This window comes from Brachionichthys hirsutus, chromosome 1 (assembly GCF_040956055.1).
Source record: "Brachionichthys hirsutus isolate HB-005 chromosome 1, CSIRO-AGI_Bhir_v1, whole genome shotgun sequence".
Lineage (NCBI taxonomy): Eukaryota > Metazoa > Chordata > Actinopteri > Lophiiformes > Brachionichthyidae > Brachionichthys > Brachionichthys hirsutus.
This window is the reverse complement of record NC_090897.1, coordinates 15965086-15983982: the sequence shown is the minus strand read 5'-3', so window position 1 is coordinate 15983982 and position 18897 is coordinate 15965086. Positions and strand designations below refer to the sequence as shown.

The following is an 18897-nucleotide window of genomic DNA, read 5'->3' as shown; positions in this document are numbered from 1 at the left end:
GTGGTGAGGACAGCCATGATGGACGGCTTAGAGACAGTGGTGAGGACAGACATGATGGACGGCTTAGAGACAGTGGTGAGGACAGACATGATGGACGGCTGAGAGACAGTGGTGAGGACAGTCGTGATGGACGGCTTAGAGACAGTGTCTCTGAGGAAAAGACAGGAGGCGGAGCTAGAAGTGGAGGAGATGAAGATGCTGAGGCTCTCCTTGGGAGTGTCCAGGATTAGAAATGAGACAATAAGAGGGACAGTGAAGGTTAGACGTTTTGGAGACAAGGTCAGAGAGACCAGACTTTGATGGTTTGGACATGTCCAGAGGAGAGACAGGGACTATATCTGTAGAAGGATGCTGAGGATGGAGCTGCCAGGGAACAGGACTAGAGGACGACCCAGGAGGAGAGACATGGACGTAGTGAGGGAGGACATGAGAGTGGCTGGTGTTGGGGAGGATGATGCAAAGGACAGGGTGGAGTGGAGAATGTTGGGTTGCTGTGGCAACGCCTCAGGGGACAAGAAAGTCCAGTTGTAGTAGTAGTAGTAGTACGAGGTGTTTTTACGGCACCCACGATGTCTACCAAGAGGAAACGGTTGTATTTCTACTCCTTATTTACAGTTTCATGATGCAGCATAATAAATGCGGTAATTTATGCGGTAAAAGGACTAGAGGACGACCCAGGAGAAGAGACATGGACGTAGTGAGGGAGGACATGAGAGTGCTGTGTGTACAAATAGTACTGTACCTAAAACATGACTATAACTTGACTGTACTTGTACTGCTCTAACATTCTATCTAATAAATATATTCATCATCATCATCATCATCACTATAACCTGATAATTACTGACTGAGGGCGAGTTCATCATGGGAAATTATAGGAGAAGTTAAAGTGTTAAATGAAGGTCGGCGTTGGCCCAACATCGGAGGGTTTCCTGCCGTGTGTTCGGGTTCATATCGACAGCAGTCTGTTGAATGTCTCACGCTGATAAGAGCGGGGCGAGTGCCACATGTTGCCAACGCAAATCTCTCAGCTCTCCATTTTAATGTCAGGAGGATAGTAAAAATGTTGTTTAGCCAATAGAAACAGCAGGATCTGAAAAATATTCGTGTAAACGGTCCTTGTCTTGCAGTCACAGAAAATAATCTCTTAAATGTGATTACGTTAACTAAAATAAATGACCTATCATGCAAGAATCATTCATACATTTTCTGGGCTTGAGAATAAAGCAGCATTTCAGTTTAACAAAGTGAAGCTGAACCCACGCAGCTTATTCATTCTGACAGGTCACAGGTTGGTGACCTCGCTGACCGTGCAGCTTTAAAGGAATGGGTTCAATCATGCTGTTCAAAACTTTAACTCACTGAAGCAACATTTCAATGACCTCAATAAACACAATCGGCCAGTCCAGCATGCACCGGCCTACGGTCCAGCATGCCTACAGTCCGGCATGCACCGGCCTACAGTCCAACATGCACCGGCCTACAGTCCGGCATGCACCGGCCTACAGTCCAACATGCACCGGCCTACAGTCCAGAATGCACCGGCCTACAGTCCAGCGTGCCTACAGTCCAGCATGCACCAGCCTACAGTCCAACATGCACCGGCCTACGGTCCGGCATGCACCGGCCTACGGTCCGGCATGTACCGGCCTACGGTCCGGTATGCACCGGCCTACAGTCCGACATGTACCGGCCTACTGTCCAACATGCACCGGCCTACAGTCCGACATGTACCGGCCTACAGTCCGACATGCACCGGCCCACAGTCCAGGATGCCTACAGTCCAGCATGCCTACAGTCCAGCATGCCTACTGTCCGACATGCACCGGCTACAGTCCAGGATGCACCGGCCTACAGTCTGGCATGCACCGGCCTACGGTCCGGCATGCACCGGCCTACAGTCCAACATGCACCGGCCTACAGTCCAACATGCACCGGCCTACAGTCCAACATGCACCGGCCTACAGTCCAACATGCACCGGCCTACAGTCCAGCATGCACCGGTAACAGATGTGGTGTTTCACACATGTTGCTACAGCACTTGATTCTATTTCTAGTGATGAAGGTGTGCAGTTTTGTTTGCACATTTTAACTTATCTTGTTGTTTATCAGCTCCTGGAGTATCTGGACGGTATAAAAGCTCTCGCAGGAGAAGAGAGAGACATTCTCTCTGCAGTCCTTCAGATCAGTTCTAACGTGTCCTTTCACCCTGCTCTCTGGTTTTTACAGATCTCTTGCAGACATGCCGGTTTTCTGGTGGACCCTCCTGACGCTGCTGCTGGTATCCTGTGCCAGGGCTGAGGTAGAACACTCCCCAACCTCACTTCATCCCAGTCACTACATGAAGGGCGTGTAATGTTCGATCCAAGCAAACAACTGGACATTAAAGCACATCATTATGTCACAGGAACTTCATACCGTGAATCAATACTAGCTTAAGAGAGAAACTGCTACTGATCAAAAACAATTTGTCACTTATTGTTAGAGAAATCAAGCGAACTCTGGTTTCCTGGGCTCAAAACAGCGATCAGACAAATGAACAGCGAGAACGAGTGAAAACGGAAACCAAGGAATGGAAAATATAGCTGTGTAAGAAGGTGCTGGGTTTGAGTCCCACCTCTGCAAGCTCGGTCTTTGTGGGCCCTGCAGTGCGCTGGCGACACTTCCAGGATGTGCCCTGCAGCTCGCCTAAATATACGGCTCGGATAGGCTCCAGCGGCTCCCGTGAGCCACATTGAAGGAATGGCCCAGTTAGCTACTACCGCCAACAACACAAGTACTATTACTATCACTACGACTGCTCAGTGGGAATATTAGCCTTGAGATAGTCACCAAGCAGGTACTCTCAGACCTCTGGAGAAAACTTCCAGTTCTACATCTAGATAATCGGATGGACGTTTCAGGAAGTAAAACTCTTGTGTTCTTCCTTTGTGGATTCTCTTTCCTAAAATGTTGTCTTTCCTCTTCCATGTCACTGCGGGTGAAAACAGGAAGGTAAGACTTCCAGACTTCCCTTCCATTCTCAGTATTGAAAGCGCTTCTGGCGTGCAGCTCAGTTCATACAATCATGTACAATCTGTTGTGTAGAAGGTGAAGAAGTCGCGTCTGTCAGTGAACTGTTGGAGAGAGCCAACAGAGGCCGCGGTGAGTAAACCCAAACCCAAACCCTGACCCTAACCAGGCCCAACAACGGGCTGCGACCCAACACTACACATAACATTAAAACATTCACAGTAACGGTGGTGCAGCGTCTCACCAAAGTCATCACAGTCCAACATGTACCGGCCTACAGTCCATGTTGGGCTCTTGGCTCTGACCCACTGAGGCATGGGCTGCACCGGACCTCTGAAGGTGGACTGTGGTACCTGGCACCTTTGTGTGAGGCGGGGTCTCTAAGGATTGGTCCGGTTGGTCCACTGGTCCGGTTCCGATACACCCACACGTGTTGTCGGTGTGTCTGCCAGGGTGCCGTGCTCAGCGTGGTCGTGACCAGCCCGCCATGCAGCACCATGCACAGATAGCATCAGAACAAGACTTGTACCAGCGTGTCACACCTCTGTGGGCCTTGCAGTCCCTGACCCGGATGAGCCCCTCCTGATTGGAGGCGACATCGCTGTCGAGCAGGACCCGGACAGAAACGCCGACCCCTGCACCGCCCGAGGCTGCCTGTGGCAGAAGTGGACTGACGGGAAGGTCTATGTCCCCTACTATATTGCCAATCACTACTGTGAGTACTGCCTTTTGTGGTTAAGATGCAGTTTTGTGATGACATTACCAGAGCCGTTACGCTCAGCTAATGTAGATAGGATATGTTTTAGGCCCAGTTGTCTTAGCAGAATCTGCCATGAAGCCCAACAGAAGCAGGGTTTAATTCAAAGTAACCCAAGACACAAATGTCTGACATAGATACAAGAATTCAGTGTAACAAGTATTTAGGTGGACCGCCTGTAGTACAGTACATGAAGATATACATGGTAGTATATATTTAGCACATGGTAAGGATGTAGTGGCACTGGGACCCAAAGCTAAGCTGCTCTGGATGTTCTCAGCCACCAGCGAGAGAGCCATCATCACCCGAGGCCTGGAGTCCTTCTCCTCGGTGACCTGCATCCGTTTCAGGCCCTACCAGAGCGGCGATCATGAGTGGGTCAGCATCGAGTCCCGGAGCGGGTAAGAGCTCGGTGCAACTCATTCTGAGTCAAGAAATCATCAGCTGGCTGCTGAAGCCCGGAACGGCTCGATAGAAAGAAAAAAAATGCTCTGTTTGTACGCCAACAGCTGCTATTCGTACGTGGGTCGCCGGGGTGGGGGCCAGACCGTGTCCCTGAGCCGGCAGGGCTGCTTGTACCACGGGACCGTCCAGCACGAGCTGCTGCACGCCCTCGGCTTCAACCACGAACAGACCCGGTCCGACAGGGACAACCACATCAGGGTGTACTGGGAAAACATCATCGATGGTCAGTGTGTCTCGGTGTGATCGGTGCAGCACCATAAACCAGAGGGCGGGGCCAACATGTTTGTCCATGCACCAGCGTTGTTCTTTGTGTAATATAAATGCATGATAATGTCCTCCAGAAGGACGTGATGTATTCAGTCAGATGTCGCTGTGAACTGAGACACGTCTTTGTCCTCTCGCCGCTCCAGACATGGTCTACAACTTCAACAAGATCGACACTCTGAACCAGGGAACTCCTTATGACTACAACTCTGTCATGCAGTATTCCAAGTACGGAGCACCTGTACACATTCATTTACACACACTACTTACTTCCCTTACCTTGTAACTGTAGTTGTGTAGTACTAGCAGGCAGCACTAGCGGCCAGTACTAGCAGGCAGCACTAGCGGTCAGTACTAGCAGGCAGTACTAGCAGTCAGTACTAGCGGTCAGTACTAGCGGTCAGTACTAGCAGTACTTCACCTACTCGCTCCCAGCTAACTGGGTACCTTCATGATTCAACAGGTATGCCTTCTCCAAGAACAACCGCCCCACCATGATGCCCTACCCCAACAGCAACGCCTCCTTCGGCCAAGCCACCAAGATGAGCAACAACGACATCCAGCGGGTGAACCGGCTGTACGAGTGCTGTACGTATCCTGCAGCGTCCACGGAACTCTGCTCAGCTCAATCTCACCAATCCAGACGAAGACCTTCGCTGAGATACGACGCATAATCTGTTACGAGCAGGAAGGCGGGGCTAAAAAATCACACCGAAAGTCAAAGTCAAACACTGATCCGACTTGAATTTCATCATAGCCATGCACGACTCCACCCAGTGGTGAGTCTGCCCCCCCCCCCCCCCCCCCCCCGGACTGAGGCTTCCACAGCCAGCAGGGCACACAGAAGATCAATAATGGCATTAGCACGTCTGAATGTGAAAGCATCCTCTCCTGCTGGACTCCGGATTGGAGTTTGAACACAGCTAGAACGTGTAGAATGACGCGTTTCTCCTCTGCAGGAATGGGATGCGACCCCGGCCCAGCCGTCACCATGACGATGAAGGATTCTCGGTGGCTGCAGGTTCGATGCACAGAAATAAAGCTGAGAAGCATCAGCATCTGACTGGTCTGATTATTTAATGCAACAAAGACGCTCCAACAGTGTCATCACGTAAAAATAAAATTCATTCATGCTCCGCTGACGATCAGAAAACGATTCCACTGATTATCGATCAATGACCTTGTATTTAGATGAATCAGAAAACAAAACAATCAACATGTTGAGAAATACAATCTGCAGCGGCAAAATCAAAATGTAGCAGCGGCTGCTAGCTTAGCGAAGCACAAACATCACCTGCAGGGCGATAGCTAGTCAGCAAGTCCCCGTCCAACCAGTAGCCCCGTCTAACCAGAAGCCCCGTCTAACCAGAAGCCCCGTCCAACTAGTAGCCCCCGTCTAACTAGTAGCACCCGTCTAACTAGTAGCCCCCATCTAACTAGTAGCCCCGTCTAACCAGTAAGCCCCCGTCCAACTAGTAGCACCCGTCTAACTAGTAGCCCCGTCTAACCAGAAGCCCCGTCTAACCAGTAGCCCCGTCTAACTAGTAGCACCCGGACAACAACCAGCTGTTGCAGCTAATCGAGGAAAGGGGAATAGAAATGTTCAGAGTCAGACGCCAGTCTGTCAGCGTTGGGGTTAACGGGACCGACCCCCCCTGCCTTTGGCGCAGGATCTATTCCAGATTACATTAACGGGACCTACCCCCCCCTGCCTTTGGCGTAGGATCTATTCCAGATTACATTAACGGGACCTACCCCCCCCTTCCTTCGGTGCAGGATTTATTCCAGATTACATTAGCGGGACCTACCCCCCCCTTCCTTCGGTGCAGGATTTATTCCAGATTACATTAACGGGACCGACTCCCCCTTCCTTTAGCGCAGGATTTATTCCAGAATACATTAATGGGACCGACTCCTCCTTCCTTTGGTGCAGGATTTATTCCAGATTACATTAACGGGACCGACTCTTCCTTCCTTTGGTGTAGGATTTATTCCAGATTACATTAGCGGGACCTACCCCCCCCCTTCCTTCGGTGCAGGATTTATTCCAGATTACATTAACGGGACCGACTCCCCCTTCCTTTGGTGCAGGATTTATTCCAGATTACATTAACGGGACCGACTCCCCCTTCCTTTGGTGCAGGATTTATTCCAGATTACATTAACGGGACCGACTCCCCCTTCCTTTGGCGCAGGATTTATTCCAGATTACATTAACGGGACCGACTCCCCCTTCCTTTGGTGCAGGATTTATTCCAGATTACATTAACGGGACCGACTCTTCCTTCCTTTGGTGTAGGATTTATTCCAGATTACATTAACGGGACCTACCCCCCCCCCTTCCTTCGGTGCAGGATTTATTCCAGATTACATTAACGGGACCGACTCCCCCTTCCTTTGGTGCAGGATTTATTCCAGATTACATTAACGGGACCGACTCCCCCTTCCTTTGGTGCAGGATTTATTCCAGATCACATGGACTTGATTCCTGCAGCAGTTCCTCTCATCACGTCTGGAGCGATGCGAGCTTGTCCTCCACCTCGTCAGCGGTCCGGTTGTACTTGCAGCCCCTCAGGGCCTTGATCAGCTCCTCCGTTTGGGCCTGGGCCCCTCGGACCTTCCTCCACTCCTTCAGCAGCTCCACCGCCGTCTCCTCCAGATCCGTGGGGTGCCGGGAGGAGACGGATTCCAGCCTGACCTCAGACAGGCCCAGCTTGCGGCCCAGTCTACGCCAATTCCTGCCCAGATTCTCTGCAATCAGCTCGGTGGCAACGGCCAGTCTGGCTGCGGGAGGGAAGACGCGGAGCGTTAAAACATTCCTGTAATGTGAAGCGTGGATGCAAACATTCCAACATCCAGCTGTGGAGACAGATGTTTGCTGCACCTTCTCAGGATTTTAACGTCCTGGTGAAGATTGTTTTACAAACTGTGACGCTCCGCCAGACGGAAACCGGAAGTCAGGTTCCGCAGTGATGGTAAACTCGATTCTTTTTACTGAATCGAGTTTAAATGAGTCGCTCACTAAAGTCACCCAATATATATATATATATATATATATATATATGTGTGAACACAAGTTTCACCTGCTACGGATTGATGCTGCTAAAACGGCTGATTGGAACCGGGAAATAACTTTCACTGAGGGAAGAGATCAGGAGATCTCAAAGGGAAAACATTTATTTGTTCCTCTCACTGCATAAATTAAATATAAATACAGAGAAAAATGTGTTCAAAGTGCAGCATTAGAAGAACAATACATATATACATGAATATATATGAAGTCGTATATCTTTATTAATTCTGTTTCAGCCAATATTCCAAGAATATATTTTCCAATTTAAATGACATAATATAAAGGCGGAATTAAACAGTTCGTTCAGTTTCACCTTTTCATTAGAGTAACCGCAGCAGCAAAACGCACTAAGGAACAGACATGAGCGCTTCATTTAGGCCCCGGCTCGGCACCGGCGGGCGGGCCCACACTGTACCTCGCTCCCGCTCGTCCGGCTGCTCGTTTTCAGAGACGATTTCAAACCCGAGTTTGTCCGAAAGATCTTGTCGGCGAATTCCTGTGAGGAGTCCGGACAGACGGTCCCTCCGGTCGATCCCCAGCAGGCCTCTCTCCGACAGAGTCTGGAAGAGCTTCCTTCCGCTGTCCATCGTTTCCAGCTCTCTTTTCCCGATCATGGCCGCGCACAGGTATTTCATTTTGCTCAGCTCGTCTGCGGACAGCGCGTCAGAAATCTCCAGCAAGACGGCGTTAAACTGGAAAGCCGCCATGTTGCAGGAACAGGAAGAGACGCTTTCACTCTCCTCTTCTTCTTCCGTTGGACTGGAGGCTGAGCCACAGGTCGGAGCTCAACACCGCCCCCTACTGGCCCCGTGCATTACCGCCCCCTACTGGTCCCGCGCATTACCGCCCCCTACTGGTCACATATATATATACACAATCACACAGTTTCTATGAATAAAGTTCATTTCGAACATAAACGAGATAAAACAAAGGATATTCAGAAAAACAACAAACCAAAAACATCCTATTTAAAACAGTACTCCACTGGAAAAGGAGCAGGGCGAAGAAAATCCAAATCAGAATACGAGGGGTGGAACGGTAGACTAAAATGCCATTTAGTTTCGGTTTGGTTTCTTGAGGTGTTCGATTCGGTTAATTTTTGCTACAAAAAAGGCAGAAAAAACATAAAATGCTTTTATTAAAAATAAAATAAAAATGTAAACAACAGATAAAAGCAACCCATTTGGGTGATATCTCAAATAAATTAGACAGTTTTAAAACTATTGTATTGTATTAAAATAAATACAAAAATACAAACCCAGATCTTCTGGGACTGCCCCAAGATACCAAAATATTGGGTGGATATTAGAAATGAAATATATGCAATAAAGGGTCAAAATCTGCCTTTACAATTGTTGTATTACGTATTAGGATGTATACCTACAGAAAAACTGAATATGACTGGAGACTATACATATTTTGAATATCCTGTTATTGGTCGCTAGAAAGATGGTGACGGTTATATGGAAAAATGCCGTCGCTTAGCAACCGCAGCCCGGATAAGCGGTGGAAGATGGATGGACGGATGATGGATGGATGGAATTAAGATTTATTTAAACAGAAATCATGATCCAACCCAACCAAAAGGCTCACTGGCATATTTTGTCTGCTATTTTAAAGTTAAGAAGCAAAGGGACAAATTAATAAACTTATTTCTGTAAATGCAGATGTTAAATTGGAAAAAGCTCGAATACTCATTTGCTAAACACTAAATTCGAAGGTAATTTCATTAATGCATGCAGAACGCTGCAACCAAACGTCAGTTTTTTGTCCATACTTACCGTTTACTGGGAATTTTCCATATTATTAAAATAAACAAAAGTAGATTTAATTACATGCTCATGCATTTTGTCAGTTGTGTGACAAATTACAAAACTACACAGGAAGACAAGGATTATTAGTGAGGTCACATGATCGGGGTCAGCCTATCAGGGGCTGGTACCTTTTGACAGGTTTGCACTCCAATGCTGGATGACGGTGTATTTAGGCAGCCTGGCGACAGAGCTCATGCTTTACCCATTTCTATTTTCTCCTCCGTTTCACTTTAACCTGAACAAGCATCCATCCAACACCAGTCTTCTTCAGCACTGTTTAATAAGGCAAGATCAATTATAGTCAAACATGCAATATGAAATAGTTGGAACAGAAATGCGGCATCACAATATTATAAACATGTCAACAGTCACTGTTGTATCGCCTCAGCCAATGAGCTGGTGTGTCTGCAGCCCCCGGACAGAGACCCCCACCGTAGCGGGTCGGTCCGGATGGGCGCTAGGGACGGGCTACTGGCCGAAAGAGCAGAGCTCATGCATTTAAAGCTTTACAAATGCATCTTTAAGAATTCCAGTTAATGGGAATAAAAACAGAAAAAAGACAAAGAAAAGAAAAAGGTATTTGTGCTTCCAGAAACCGGGCAGTTCGTTCACATTCAAAATATAATGAATGCGAGAAGAAGTAAATATGAATCACAGAAAATATGACAACTTGTCACCGGACACAGAAAGTCCTTCTAAACCTTACTGCTAATCCTGACGACCGTCAATCAACAATAATTATATCTAGAATAATAAAATCCTGCATTTGTAGGTACCAAAAAGGTCCATTTGAACTGTACAGATTATTGGCAGGATGGAGAACCCCGTCGCCAGTCAGGAGTCTTTTCTCGCGGATCCATTTGGACGGAACGATAAGGCTCGCAATGCGAAAGATGCATTCAGGTCCTGTGGGAGAGTCGAGAACTCACTCACTACTTCAACGCCCGACTCCCATTTGGCATTGCTTTCTCAGGTGTCCTGAAGGATGATGTCATCAACGAGGAAATCCCCCCCCCCGTCGACAGACCCTTATGGCTTTTGTGTTGCATCATGTCCAGTTGTGCGTCTCCCATCCGAGAACATGCCGTCCTTTCTCTGCTTGCTGCGACACGTCCTGATCCTCGATAGGGCACTCATGGAGATACTTTGAAATTCAAGCATTCGACCTCAGCGTGTTTTTAACACAACAATTTCCGCTGAACACGCAAACAACCGAAGAAAAAAAGTCTACGCTGAAAACGTCTGAAATGGGTTTGTAATTTCTCCTACCGAATAAACGAACCATGTGAATCAACAAAAGTGAGTCTAAACTTTAGTGTGAACGGATCCGCTTTCGGACCCGGTTACAGTCCGGATGCTCTAGTTCCGTGTTAAACCTGCTGTGCTCTGGATTAATGCTCTTTTTCCGTGGGAACAGGTGTAAATGGAATTGGTTTGTGATACCGGTCGCGGGCGTGGCTGTGACTTGAATTGGACGACGAGGGGGGGGTGCAGGCGTCCCGCAGTGCGAGCCTTTTGCCCTGCTCCTCCTTCATGAAGAGGTCCACCATGAGAATCTTCTCCTTGTGCATCTGGAGGCTGATGTCCTTGGGGATGTCCGGGATCAGCCAATCCACGAAGTCGCTCATGAGCATCACCACATTCTGAACGTGACGGAGAGAACAGACCCCCCCTCAGACAAGAACCGCTGCGGAACATTTCAGCCGATCAACAGGACCCCGACCCGTTTGCCTCATGTTTTACTCTTGTGAATTTAAACTCTGATTTTATATCTGACTTTTTAACAAGCTTAGTTCTGAAACGGAACAGATTCTTGTTGTGGGAGATTTTAACATTCGTGTAGATGTCAGTGACGACTGCCTTGCTACTGCCTTCCTGTCGTTATTAGACTCGGTTGGCTCCTCCCACAGAGTGAACGAACCCGCCCACAGCTTTAATCATACCTAGGATCTGGTTCTCACAAGTGGTATTGATATTGATCAATTAATTGTATTTCCATTAAACCCTTTAAAGCAGACTGGTGGGCGGAGCTTTCAGTTATCGAGCTCCTTTATTGTGGAATCAGCTCCCTGATTGGTTCGTGAGACAGACACCATCTCTATGGTCAAAGAGACTAAAGACTTTCCTTTTTAACAAAGCTTATAGTTAATCAATACAGTAATCAATATGCTGTCATAGGCCAGCACTGGTGGCTTAACATCATGACACACTGAGCTCCTCCCTCTTTATCTGATTATTCATGTTATAAATATATGTTAGTAATCTCTCTCTCTTCCCCGTAGTCTTGTTCTCTCTCTCCCTCTGTTTGTCCCTCTTTCTGTCTCTGCCTGCAGGTCCTTCTGTCCGTGGTGCTGCAGAACCTGGACCTGTGTCCCTCAAGGTTCTGTTCAAGGCTTCTACCTGTTAAAGGGAATCGTTCCTTGCCTCCGTCTCCAAAGTTCTTGGGTCCAGTCTTTCCCTGCTACTCCTGTAACGTGCCTTGAGATGACTTCCTGTTCTAATCTGAACCCACTAAGGGACGTAACGCTCTCAGGAAACGTATGAAGATTATAAACAGGCAGTATCTGTCCACGTGAACTCGCACTAGATTGGAACAAGTCAGTTTTTCACCTCCTGATTCTGCTGGTCGATGATCAAGAAGAGCGAAAAAGAACCAACTGGACTTTCTGGGGGTTTCAGCACCTCACCGAAGAAGCCTCTCGGATGAGACTGAAACCAGCTCAGCTGATTCCTTTCCTACTCTTCTGGATTCGCGCTTCCCTGGATGACTGAGAACCTACACAGACGCTTATTGATGACATCTGAGCGTTGTTCCCAACCTGAAAGACAATGACGAAGGACAGACGTGCAGCCAGAACCGCCCAGAACTCCTTGGAGGGTTCGTATGCTGAGCTGGACCATGGAGGCTCTCTGTAGTCCTTGTATCTGGAGACGAAGAGGAACACACAGAATATTGAACCGGTTTATACAGATTAGCTTCTGATACAGTCCCATAGTGATCGATAAACATAATACACACATGGAAACTATGAAACTACATGTACCTCAGTAAATACTGCGTAAAGCATTTGTTTTAGTTATGTGGGAATGATAAATGATCAGATTAACTGAAATCTGCAGCAGGGAGGGAGACGTTTCTCCCAGCTGCACCGTGTCGTCCTCCTGTACATGAGAAGCTAACATTTCACGCCCTCTAAGCGCCCGCCGACCCCTAGCAGCCAGCCGACCCCTAGCAGCCAGCCGACCCCTAGCAGCCAGCCGACCCCTAGCAGCCAGCCGAACCCTAGCAGCCAGCCGACCCCCAGCAGCCAGCCGACCCCCAGCACCCCGCCGAACCCCAGCGCCCCGCCAAACCCCAGCGCCCCGCCGAACCCTAGCAGCCAGCCGAACCCTAGCAGCCAGCCGACCCCTAGCAGCCAGCCGACCCCTAGCAGCCAGCCGACCCCTAGCAGCCAGCCGACCCCTAGCAGCCAGCCGAACCCTAGCAGCCAGCCGACCCCCAGCAGCCAGCCGACCCCCAGCACCCCGCCGAACCCCAGCGCCCCGCCAAACCCCAGCGCCCCGCCGAACCCTAGCAGCCAGCCGAACCCTAGCAGCCAGCCGAACCCTAGCGCCCCGCCGAACCCTAGCGCCCCGCCGAACCCTAGCGCCCCGCCGAACCCTAGCGCCCCGCCGAACCCTAGCAGCCAGCCGAACCCTAGCAGCCAGCCGAACCCTAGCGCCCCGCCGAACCCTAGCGCCCCGCCGAACCCTAGCGCCCCGCCGAACCCTAGCGCTCCGCCGACCTCTAGCATCGACCGACGCATGGCGTAGACTAGAGGAAGTCAGGAGTTTAGGTCGTTCTACATCAGCTTGATCGCTTGTGCTTCCCCGATGGGTCAAATGTTTGGAAGTCATGAAATGACGTAACGGTTTAAAAGCCACGCCTCTTTTCCTGCTACGTGTTTTCCAGCCAGCCTCTATGACAGATCCGTAAAGTCGAGCTCAGACTGGCGAGTTTCAGTTTCAGTCAGAAAAGCAAACACATTTACAATTTGGAACTGCCTGCTGTCAGACCCAACTTTTAGAACTTGATTACAGCCACACTATCCGGATGACTGAGCTGGACTCCCTGTAAAACCACCAGCCGTCATTGGGCCAGGCTGCAAAGTGAGCGCACACCTGCATTGGTCCACTCTGTAGCCCAGGTGCATCGGCTGGAGGGGATCTGTGCCCGGCTGGAAGTCACTGACGTTGAAGTAAGACAGAGTGTGGTTGACGAAGCCGTGCATCGAGCCGTCCGGACTGTACATGTACTGGTAGACCAGCCGGGGGATGAAGTCAGAGGTGAAGGCGATGACGAAGGCCTACAGGAGAGAGAGCGGCCCGTCTTCATCTTCATCACGTGAATCCACAGAGCTTGAATGGACGTCGAGTTACGAGACTCACATTAACGATGACGGCCACCTTGCTGAGACCCCTCAGGAGGTTGTACCAGATACCTGCAGGAAGACAGGTGAGCTGGGATCAGTGTTTGAACGGCTGCTTCACCTTCACGCGGGTCGACCCACATCATGGGCTGCTGGGTGGCTGCCGGGGCCGACGTCACGTCCAGGTCAGGGAACACGCCTTCACCGTTTCCAGGCCCTGAAATCGCTGCCGACGCTGAAACGAAGGGCCAAATGCAGAAACGGGGGTTCTGGTTCTAACAGCTGAGCTTCGGCATGACTGCTGACCAGAGCGGCAGGTTCTGGTTCTGACCAGAAGTCTGACACAAGTAAATTAAAGACAGCCGGCTTACCTTCATCACAAAGACCAGATCACAGTGCTGCAGCGTGTCTGAACCAGTGTAACCGGTTCATTAATAAGTGTTAATATAATTACACAAACGTGTCCGTGTGTCATGATTCCGTTATACCTGGTGTGTCATACGCTGTGCAGACTTCAGGTCCTCCAGCTACTTCTTCTATGGTTTTATTTCTTCTTCGTGTGTCTGTGCGTCTGTTATAAATACTGAGTTCTCCCGCTGCCTCTTCCCTTTTTGTATCTGATCGCGGAAGAGGTCAGTCGTCCCCAATACCTTGTGTGTGTGAAGTAAGTGTGGGGAGATGCTAACTGTTGCATGTCTTCTCCCCCTTTAGTTTGGGCTGGACTGTATGCTAGCGACGCATATCGATGTTCTTTTATTTTATATGTCAACCAGATTAAACGGAGAGTGCCTCCAAAGGTTCCCGCTGGATGCGGTGGCTCCTTCCTGCATCACACGCTGCACAAACTACACAACGCAGAAGTCCACCGGTCACACCAGGACTTCCTCTTTGTGCGTATCTTGACAGATTTTCGCCGTACTAATTGTCACGGGACGCCGTATTGCTCAAAAAATCTGATTTTCCCATTCAAAAATATGGTGAAACGTTATAAATTTGTTAAAAATCCAGAGAACAAATAAAACATGTACGATACGTTTGGTTCTCCGCTCGTGTCGGTGGACGCCTACCGATGTCTTTGGCTTTGACTGCATTCGGTCGGCGCAGCTCCGTCACAAACTTCTTGGCATCCAAGCGAATCTCGATGATGTTATTCAGGAGAGCAAAAAGAGGAGCCAGAGGGAAGGAGGCCACAAAAAGAGTCACCATCCCAAACTGGATGACTAAAGACAGAGGAGAAGATTACGTCACAGGAGAGACAACACAATAGCAGCATGATTGAAAGGACTACTACTGAACTGTCTTCTTGTCCCCTGAGGGGTCGCCGCAGCAACCCAACGTTCTCCACTTCACCCTGTCCTTTGCATCGTCCTCCCCAACACCAGCCACTCTCATGTCCTCCCTCACTACGTCCATGTCTCTTCTCCTGGGTCGTCCTCTAGTCCTGTTCCCTGGCAGCTCCATCCTCAGCATCCTTCTACTGGCCTTTAAGGCCAGTAGAAGGCTATTCTACTAGCTAGCCTTTAAGGCTATTGCCACACGAGGACATTACAGCCCTTACAAAACGAGCGCGTAGGATTCACCGTTTGGCAACGTCATCTGTGAACATTTCACAAGATAGGATTTCATGCGTCGGAGCTGCCATGCAGGTCGTCCTCGACTTACGGCCACGATTTGTTCCAACGGTATTGTCGTAAGCCGACTTGGTCATAAATCGTCCCATTTTAAATTACCGCATTTATTATGCTGCATCATGAAACTGTAAATAAGGAGTAGAAATACAACCGTTTCCTCTTGGTAGACATCGTGGGTGCCGTAAAAACACCTCGTACTACTACTACTACTACAACTGGACTTTCTTGTCCCCTGAGGCGTCGCCGCAGCAACCCAACATTCTCCACTTCACCCTGTCCTTTGCATCGTCCTCCCCAACACCAGCCACTCTCATGTCCTCCCTCACTACGTCCATGTCTCTTCTCCTGGGTCGTCCTCTAGTCCTGTTCCCTGGCAGCTCCATCCTCAGCATCCTTCTACTGATATAGTCCCCGTCTCTCCTCTGGACATGTCCAAACCATCAAAGTCTCGTCTCTCTGACCTTGCCTTCAAAACACTCCTCTCTTTTCTAGAGCAGACCTCCACTTATCTAGATTCTGCTCTACCTGCTCCCTGCTCTCACTGCAGATCACAATGTCATCTGCAAACATCATATTCCAAGGAGCTTCCTGTCTCACCTCATCTGTTAGTATATCCATCACCATGACAAACAAAAAGGGGCTCAGAGCTGATCCCTGGTGCATCCCACCCAGGGTTATTATAGTTAACGAAAACTAACGAAAAAACGAAAACTAGAATTGAAAAAACATTTTCGTTAACTGAACTAAATAAAAACTAAAATTAAAAGAGAAAACTAAAACTAACTAAAACGGTATTGTCCGTTCACAAAACTAACTAAAACTAATAAAAATTAAAGACACTAATCCCTTTGTTTTCGTCTTTATCGATTTTGAAATTGATTTATTTTGCTCGGAGTTACGCGTGCTGGCGGCTCCGTCGGGCTGTTCCCGTCACTGCTCGTTGAGACTCGGGTTGGTGACGTCACTTCCGACGGAAGCCGGCAGGAAACGCCAAGCGCTCCAGCCCCATGTGGGATGTGTTTATTACGACGGAGAGAAACAAGAAAGCTAACTGCGAGATTGTAGCACGTTAGCAGCTATGCTGCGGACTGTTATATATAAAATATTATATATTGTTATATATAAAATATAAATTATTTTATGTTATCTTTTGTTGAGTTGTATTATTTTATTATTTTTTAATCCTGCGTCTGACAAATAACACAAAGTATGAAAAACTAAAACTAATAAAAACTAAATTAAACGAATAAAAACAAAACTAAAACTAATAAAAACTAACAAATCCACTCTAAAAACTAACTAAAACTAACTGAATTAGAGAAAACAAATTCAAAACTAACTAAAACTAAACTATAATTAAAAATCCAAAACTATTATAACCCTGATCCCACCTCTACACTAAACTCCCCTGTTACTCCTACTGCACATTTCACTGCTGTCCTACATGTCCTGAACTACTCTGACATACTTCTCTGCCACTCCAGACTTCCTCATGCAGTACTACAGTACCTCAAGCAGTACCACAGTTCCTCTCTGGGCACCCTGTCATAGTCCTTCTCTAGATCTACAAAGACACAATGCAGCTCCTTCTGACCTTCCCTGTACTTCTCCATTGCTAGCCTCAACGCTAACATTGAGTCTGTGGTACTCTTCCTCGGCATAAAGCCATACTGCTACTCACAGATACTTCTGTCCTTAGTCTAGCCTCAACCACCTTTTCCCATAACTCATCGTATGACTCATCAGCTTTATCCCCCTCTAGCTTCCACAACTCTGTATGTCTCCCTTCTTCTTGAAAATGGACACCAGAACACTTCTCCATTCCGCTGGGAGGTGTGAAAGCTCATCGGAACTCTGGCGCAGATCAAACAAGCGAACTCTGGTCCGCCTTAAAACATGGGCCTCAGTTCAGGTGAAAGTGAACTCTGGTTCGGTTTGTACGCAGTGTGAAAGCTCACCGGACCAAACACAGGACCAGGTGTATGAGCCAGTGAATTTGAAACATGCAGAGAAACACGATCCCCAAAACAGCAAACTTCACATGATACTCCATGTTTACTGCAGAACGGCCGCTCCTCATTGCTGATTTCTGAGAGGGAGAGAGAAGTTTGTTTTTTTTGGAACGCGGCAGGAGAGTCGGAGGATTCGGCTGCATCCATCGTAGAACCGATCCCAGCGGAACCTCAAGAACCGTCAGCCTGGAATGGCTTGGCGTGTCCATTTGGACACGGAGTGAGAGACAACGAGGTTTGGGCATAATGACGAACAGTCAAACTTGCAACACCGTCGTTTCCTGATATCTTCTGTTTGGTAACGACGCGGCGTCTCAGAGGAATCTCTTCTACAATGGGAGAAGAATAAAGACTACTTGCCTCCTCCCCTTTCTGTGAATCGTGTTGCGCTGACGGCACACGTAACAACATGTACCAACCCACTCACAACGCCGCAGCCAGTGCATTCCGCTTCAAATAGCTTCAGGACTCTTCAACAGACGCGGAAGCAGAACTCTGAAGAGTCCCGGATGTTCTACAGCAGTGATCTTTATCCCCCCGGGATGGGCTAACTAGCCACCCGACTTACCCCAGCGTGCATCAGTCTGACGTGCTGTGAAGTTTAACTCAGGTATTTGGTGTCATTGGTACCTAATGTTATTATAGGATTACTGTGTAAACGTTGTAAATGTTATGTGTGTTTTTTTAATTGGACCATTGTGTCTGCAATAAAGATTTGATTGATTGACGTGTTGTGCTTTATTTCTGGTTCGTAGAGAGTGTATGGAAATAAATAACTCAATGCGTCATGCGCGGCGTGCGTGTGCATGCCACGCATATTCCACTCGCCATCATTTGGAAAGTGTTGGGGCACAAAACCTAAATTGGTTGGAGATCGCTATTTTCTCAGTTGTTGCCAGTGTGAGATCAAATCAATCGGCCTTACCGTATTATATGTATTAAATTAGTCATGATTGTTAAGATACCAAAAAATGATGCATCTGCAGGCATGCACATTGATGAGACAGAGACGCAAGGATGCAGGCAAACGAGAACAGTGGTCCAGCCAGTTCGTCCTTAGTCCAGAAAGACGTCTCTCATTCTCTGACACTGTGTTTTCTGCCATGGGACAGACGAACACGAGGTCAGGTGTCCCCAAGATGTCCTGAACTGATCACGGGAACGAGACGAAGAGACGGACATTCCACAGACGATGCCTTCAGGCGCTGCTGCAGAAGTGAATGAGGACGTTCTGAATGTGTGTGCGCCACTGGCTTGTGTCTAGACTCACTCATCTCCATGTACTCTGGATTGAGGCCAACGAACGGACCCAGGATGTGATCTCTCTCGTGCCGAAGAAGACTTCTGTGCCGCTCCTCTTCTTGCTTTGAATCCAAATCAGACTTCCTCCTCCGCAGCAGTTTCTTTAGCTTCCTGCACACAGCGACGACAGAAGAAGTACTGTTCACCTGATCGTTGTT

At 48.5% G+C, this 18897-nt stretch overlaps 3 protein-coding genes across 3 annotated transcripts in view; 1 reads left to right on the top strand and 2 right to left on the bottom strand.

Moving 5' to 3' along the window:
• The first annotated feature begins 2236 nt into the window (after positions 1 to 2236).
• Positions 2237 to 5172, top strand: LOC137896680 (high choriolytic enzyme 1-like). The gene is made up of 8 exons (XM_068741829.1): positions 2237 to 2302; positions 2991 to 2994; positions 3091 to 3144; positions 3572 to 3727; positions 4050 to 4170; positions 4279 to 4457; positions 4645 to 4726; positions 4962 to 5172. Exons 1-8 carry the CDS (start codon positions 2243 to 2245, stop codon positions 5170 to 5172), a joined length of 867 nt encoding a protein of 288 aa, XP_068597930.1. The 5' UTR covers positions 2237 to 2242.
• A 388-nt stretch (positions 5173 to 5560) lies between these two features.
• On the bottom strand, positions 5561 to 8317 carry fadd (Fas (tnfrsf6)-associated via death domain). Its single transcript, XM_068740230.1, has 2 exons — positions 7987 to 8317; positions 5561 to 7282 (listed from the first exon to the last, which is right to left on the bottom strand). Exons 1-2 carry the CDS (start codon positions 8276 to 8278, stop codon positions 7005 to 7007), a joined length of 570 nt encoding a protein of 189 aa, XP_068596331.1. The 5' UTR covers positions 8279 to 8317; the 3' UTR covers positions 5561 to 7004.
• A 1341-nt stretch (positions 8318 to 9658) lies between these two features.
• The window catches only part of ano1a (anoctamin 1, calcium activated chloride channel a), a 28774-nt gene continuing 19535 nt past the window's right edge, over positions 9659 to 18897 (bottom strand). The window contains exons 20-25 of the mRNA XM_068741828.1: positions 18708 to 18850; positions 14862 to 15014; positions 13814 to 13866; positions 13547 to 13731; positions 12205 to 12310; positions 9659 to 11028 (exon numbers count right to left, since the gene is read on the bottom strand). Of these exons, the coding sequence (XP_068597929.1) occupies positions 10777 to 11028; positions 12205 to 12310; positions 13547 to 13731; positions 13814 to 13866; positions 14862 to 15014; positions 18708 to 18850 (892 nt within the window). The 3' untranslated portion in view covers positions 9659 to 10776. The remainder of the gene's footprint in view (positions 11029 to 12204; positions 12311 to 13546; positions 13732 to 13813; positions 13867 to 14861; positions 15015 to 18707; positions 18851 to 18897) is intronic.

Excerpts from the sequence above, each read along its gene's own strand:
- LOC137896680 (XM_068741829.1), top strand. The coding sequence starts at position 2,243 with ATGCCGGTTTTCTGGTGGACCCTCCTGACGCTGCTGCTGGTATCCTGT. Across the intron at positions 3,145-3,571 it reads GAGAGCCAACAGAGGCCGCG|TCCCTGACCCGGATGAGCCC; the intron begins GTGAGTAAACCC and ends TGGGCCTTGCAG. Across the intron at positions 4,727-4,961 it reads TCTGTCATGCAGTATTCCAA|GTATGCCTTCTCCAAGAACA; the intron begins GTACGGAGCACC and ends ATGATTCAACAG.
- fadd (XM_068740230.1), bottom strand. The coding sequence starts at position 8,278 with ATGGCGGCTTTCCAGTTTAACGCCGTCTTGCTGGAGATTTCTGACGCG. Across the intron at positions 7,283-7,986 it reads GCCGGACGAGCGGGAGCGAG|CCAGACTGGCCGTTGCCACC; the intron begins GTACAGTGTGGG and ends TCCCTCCCGCAG.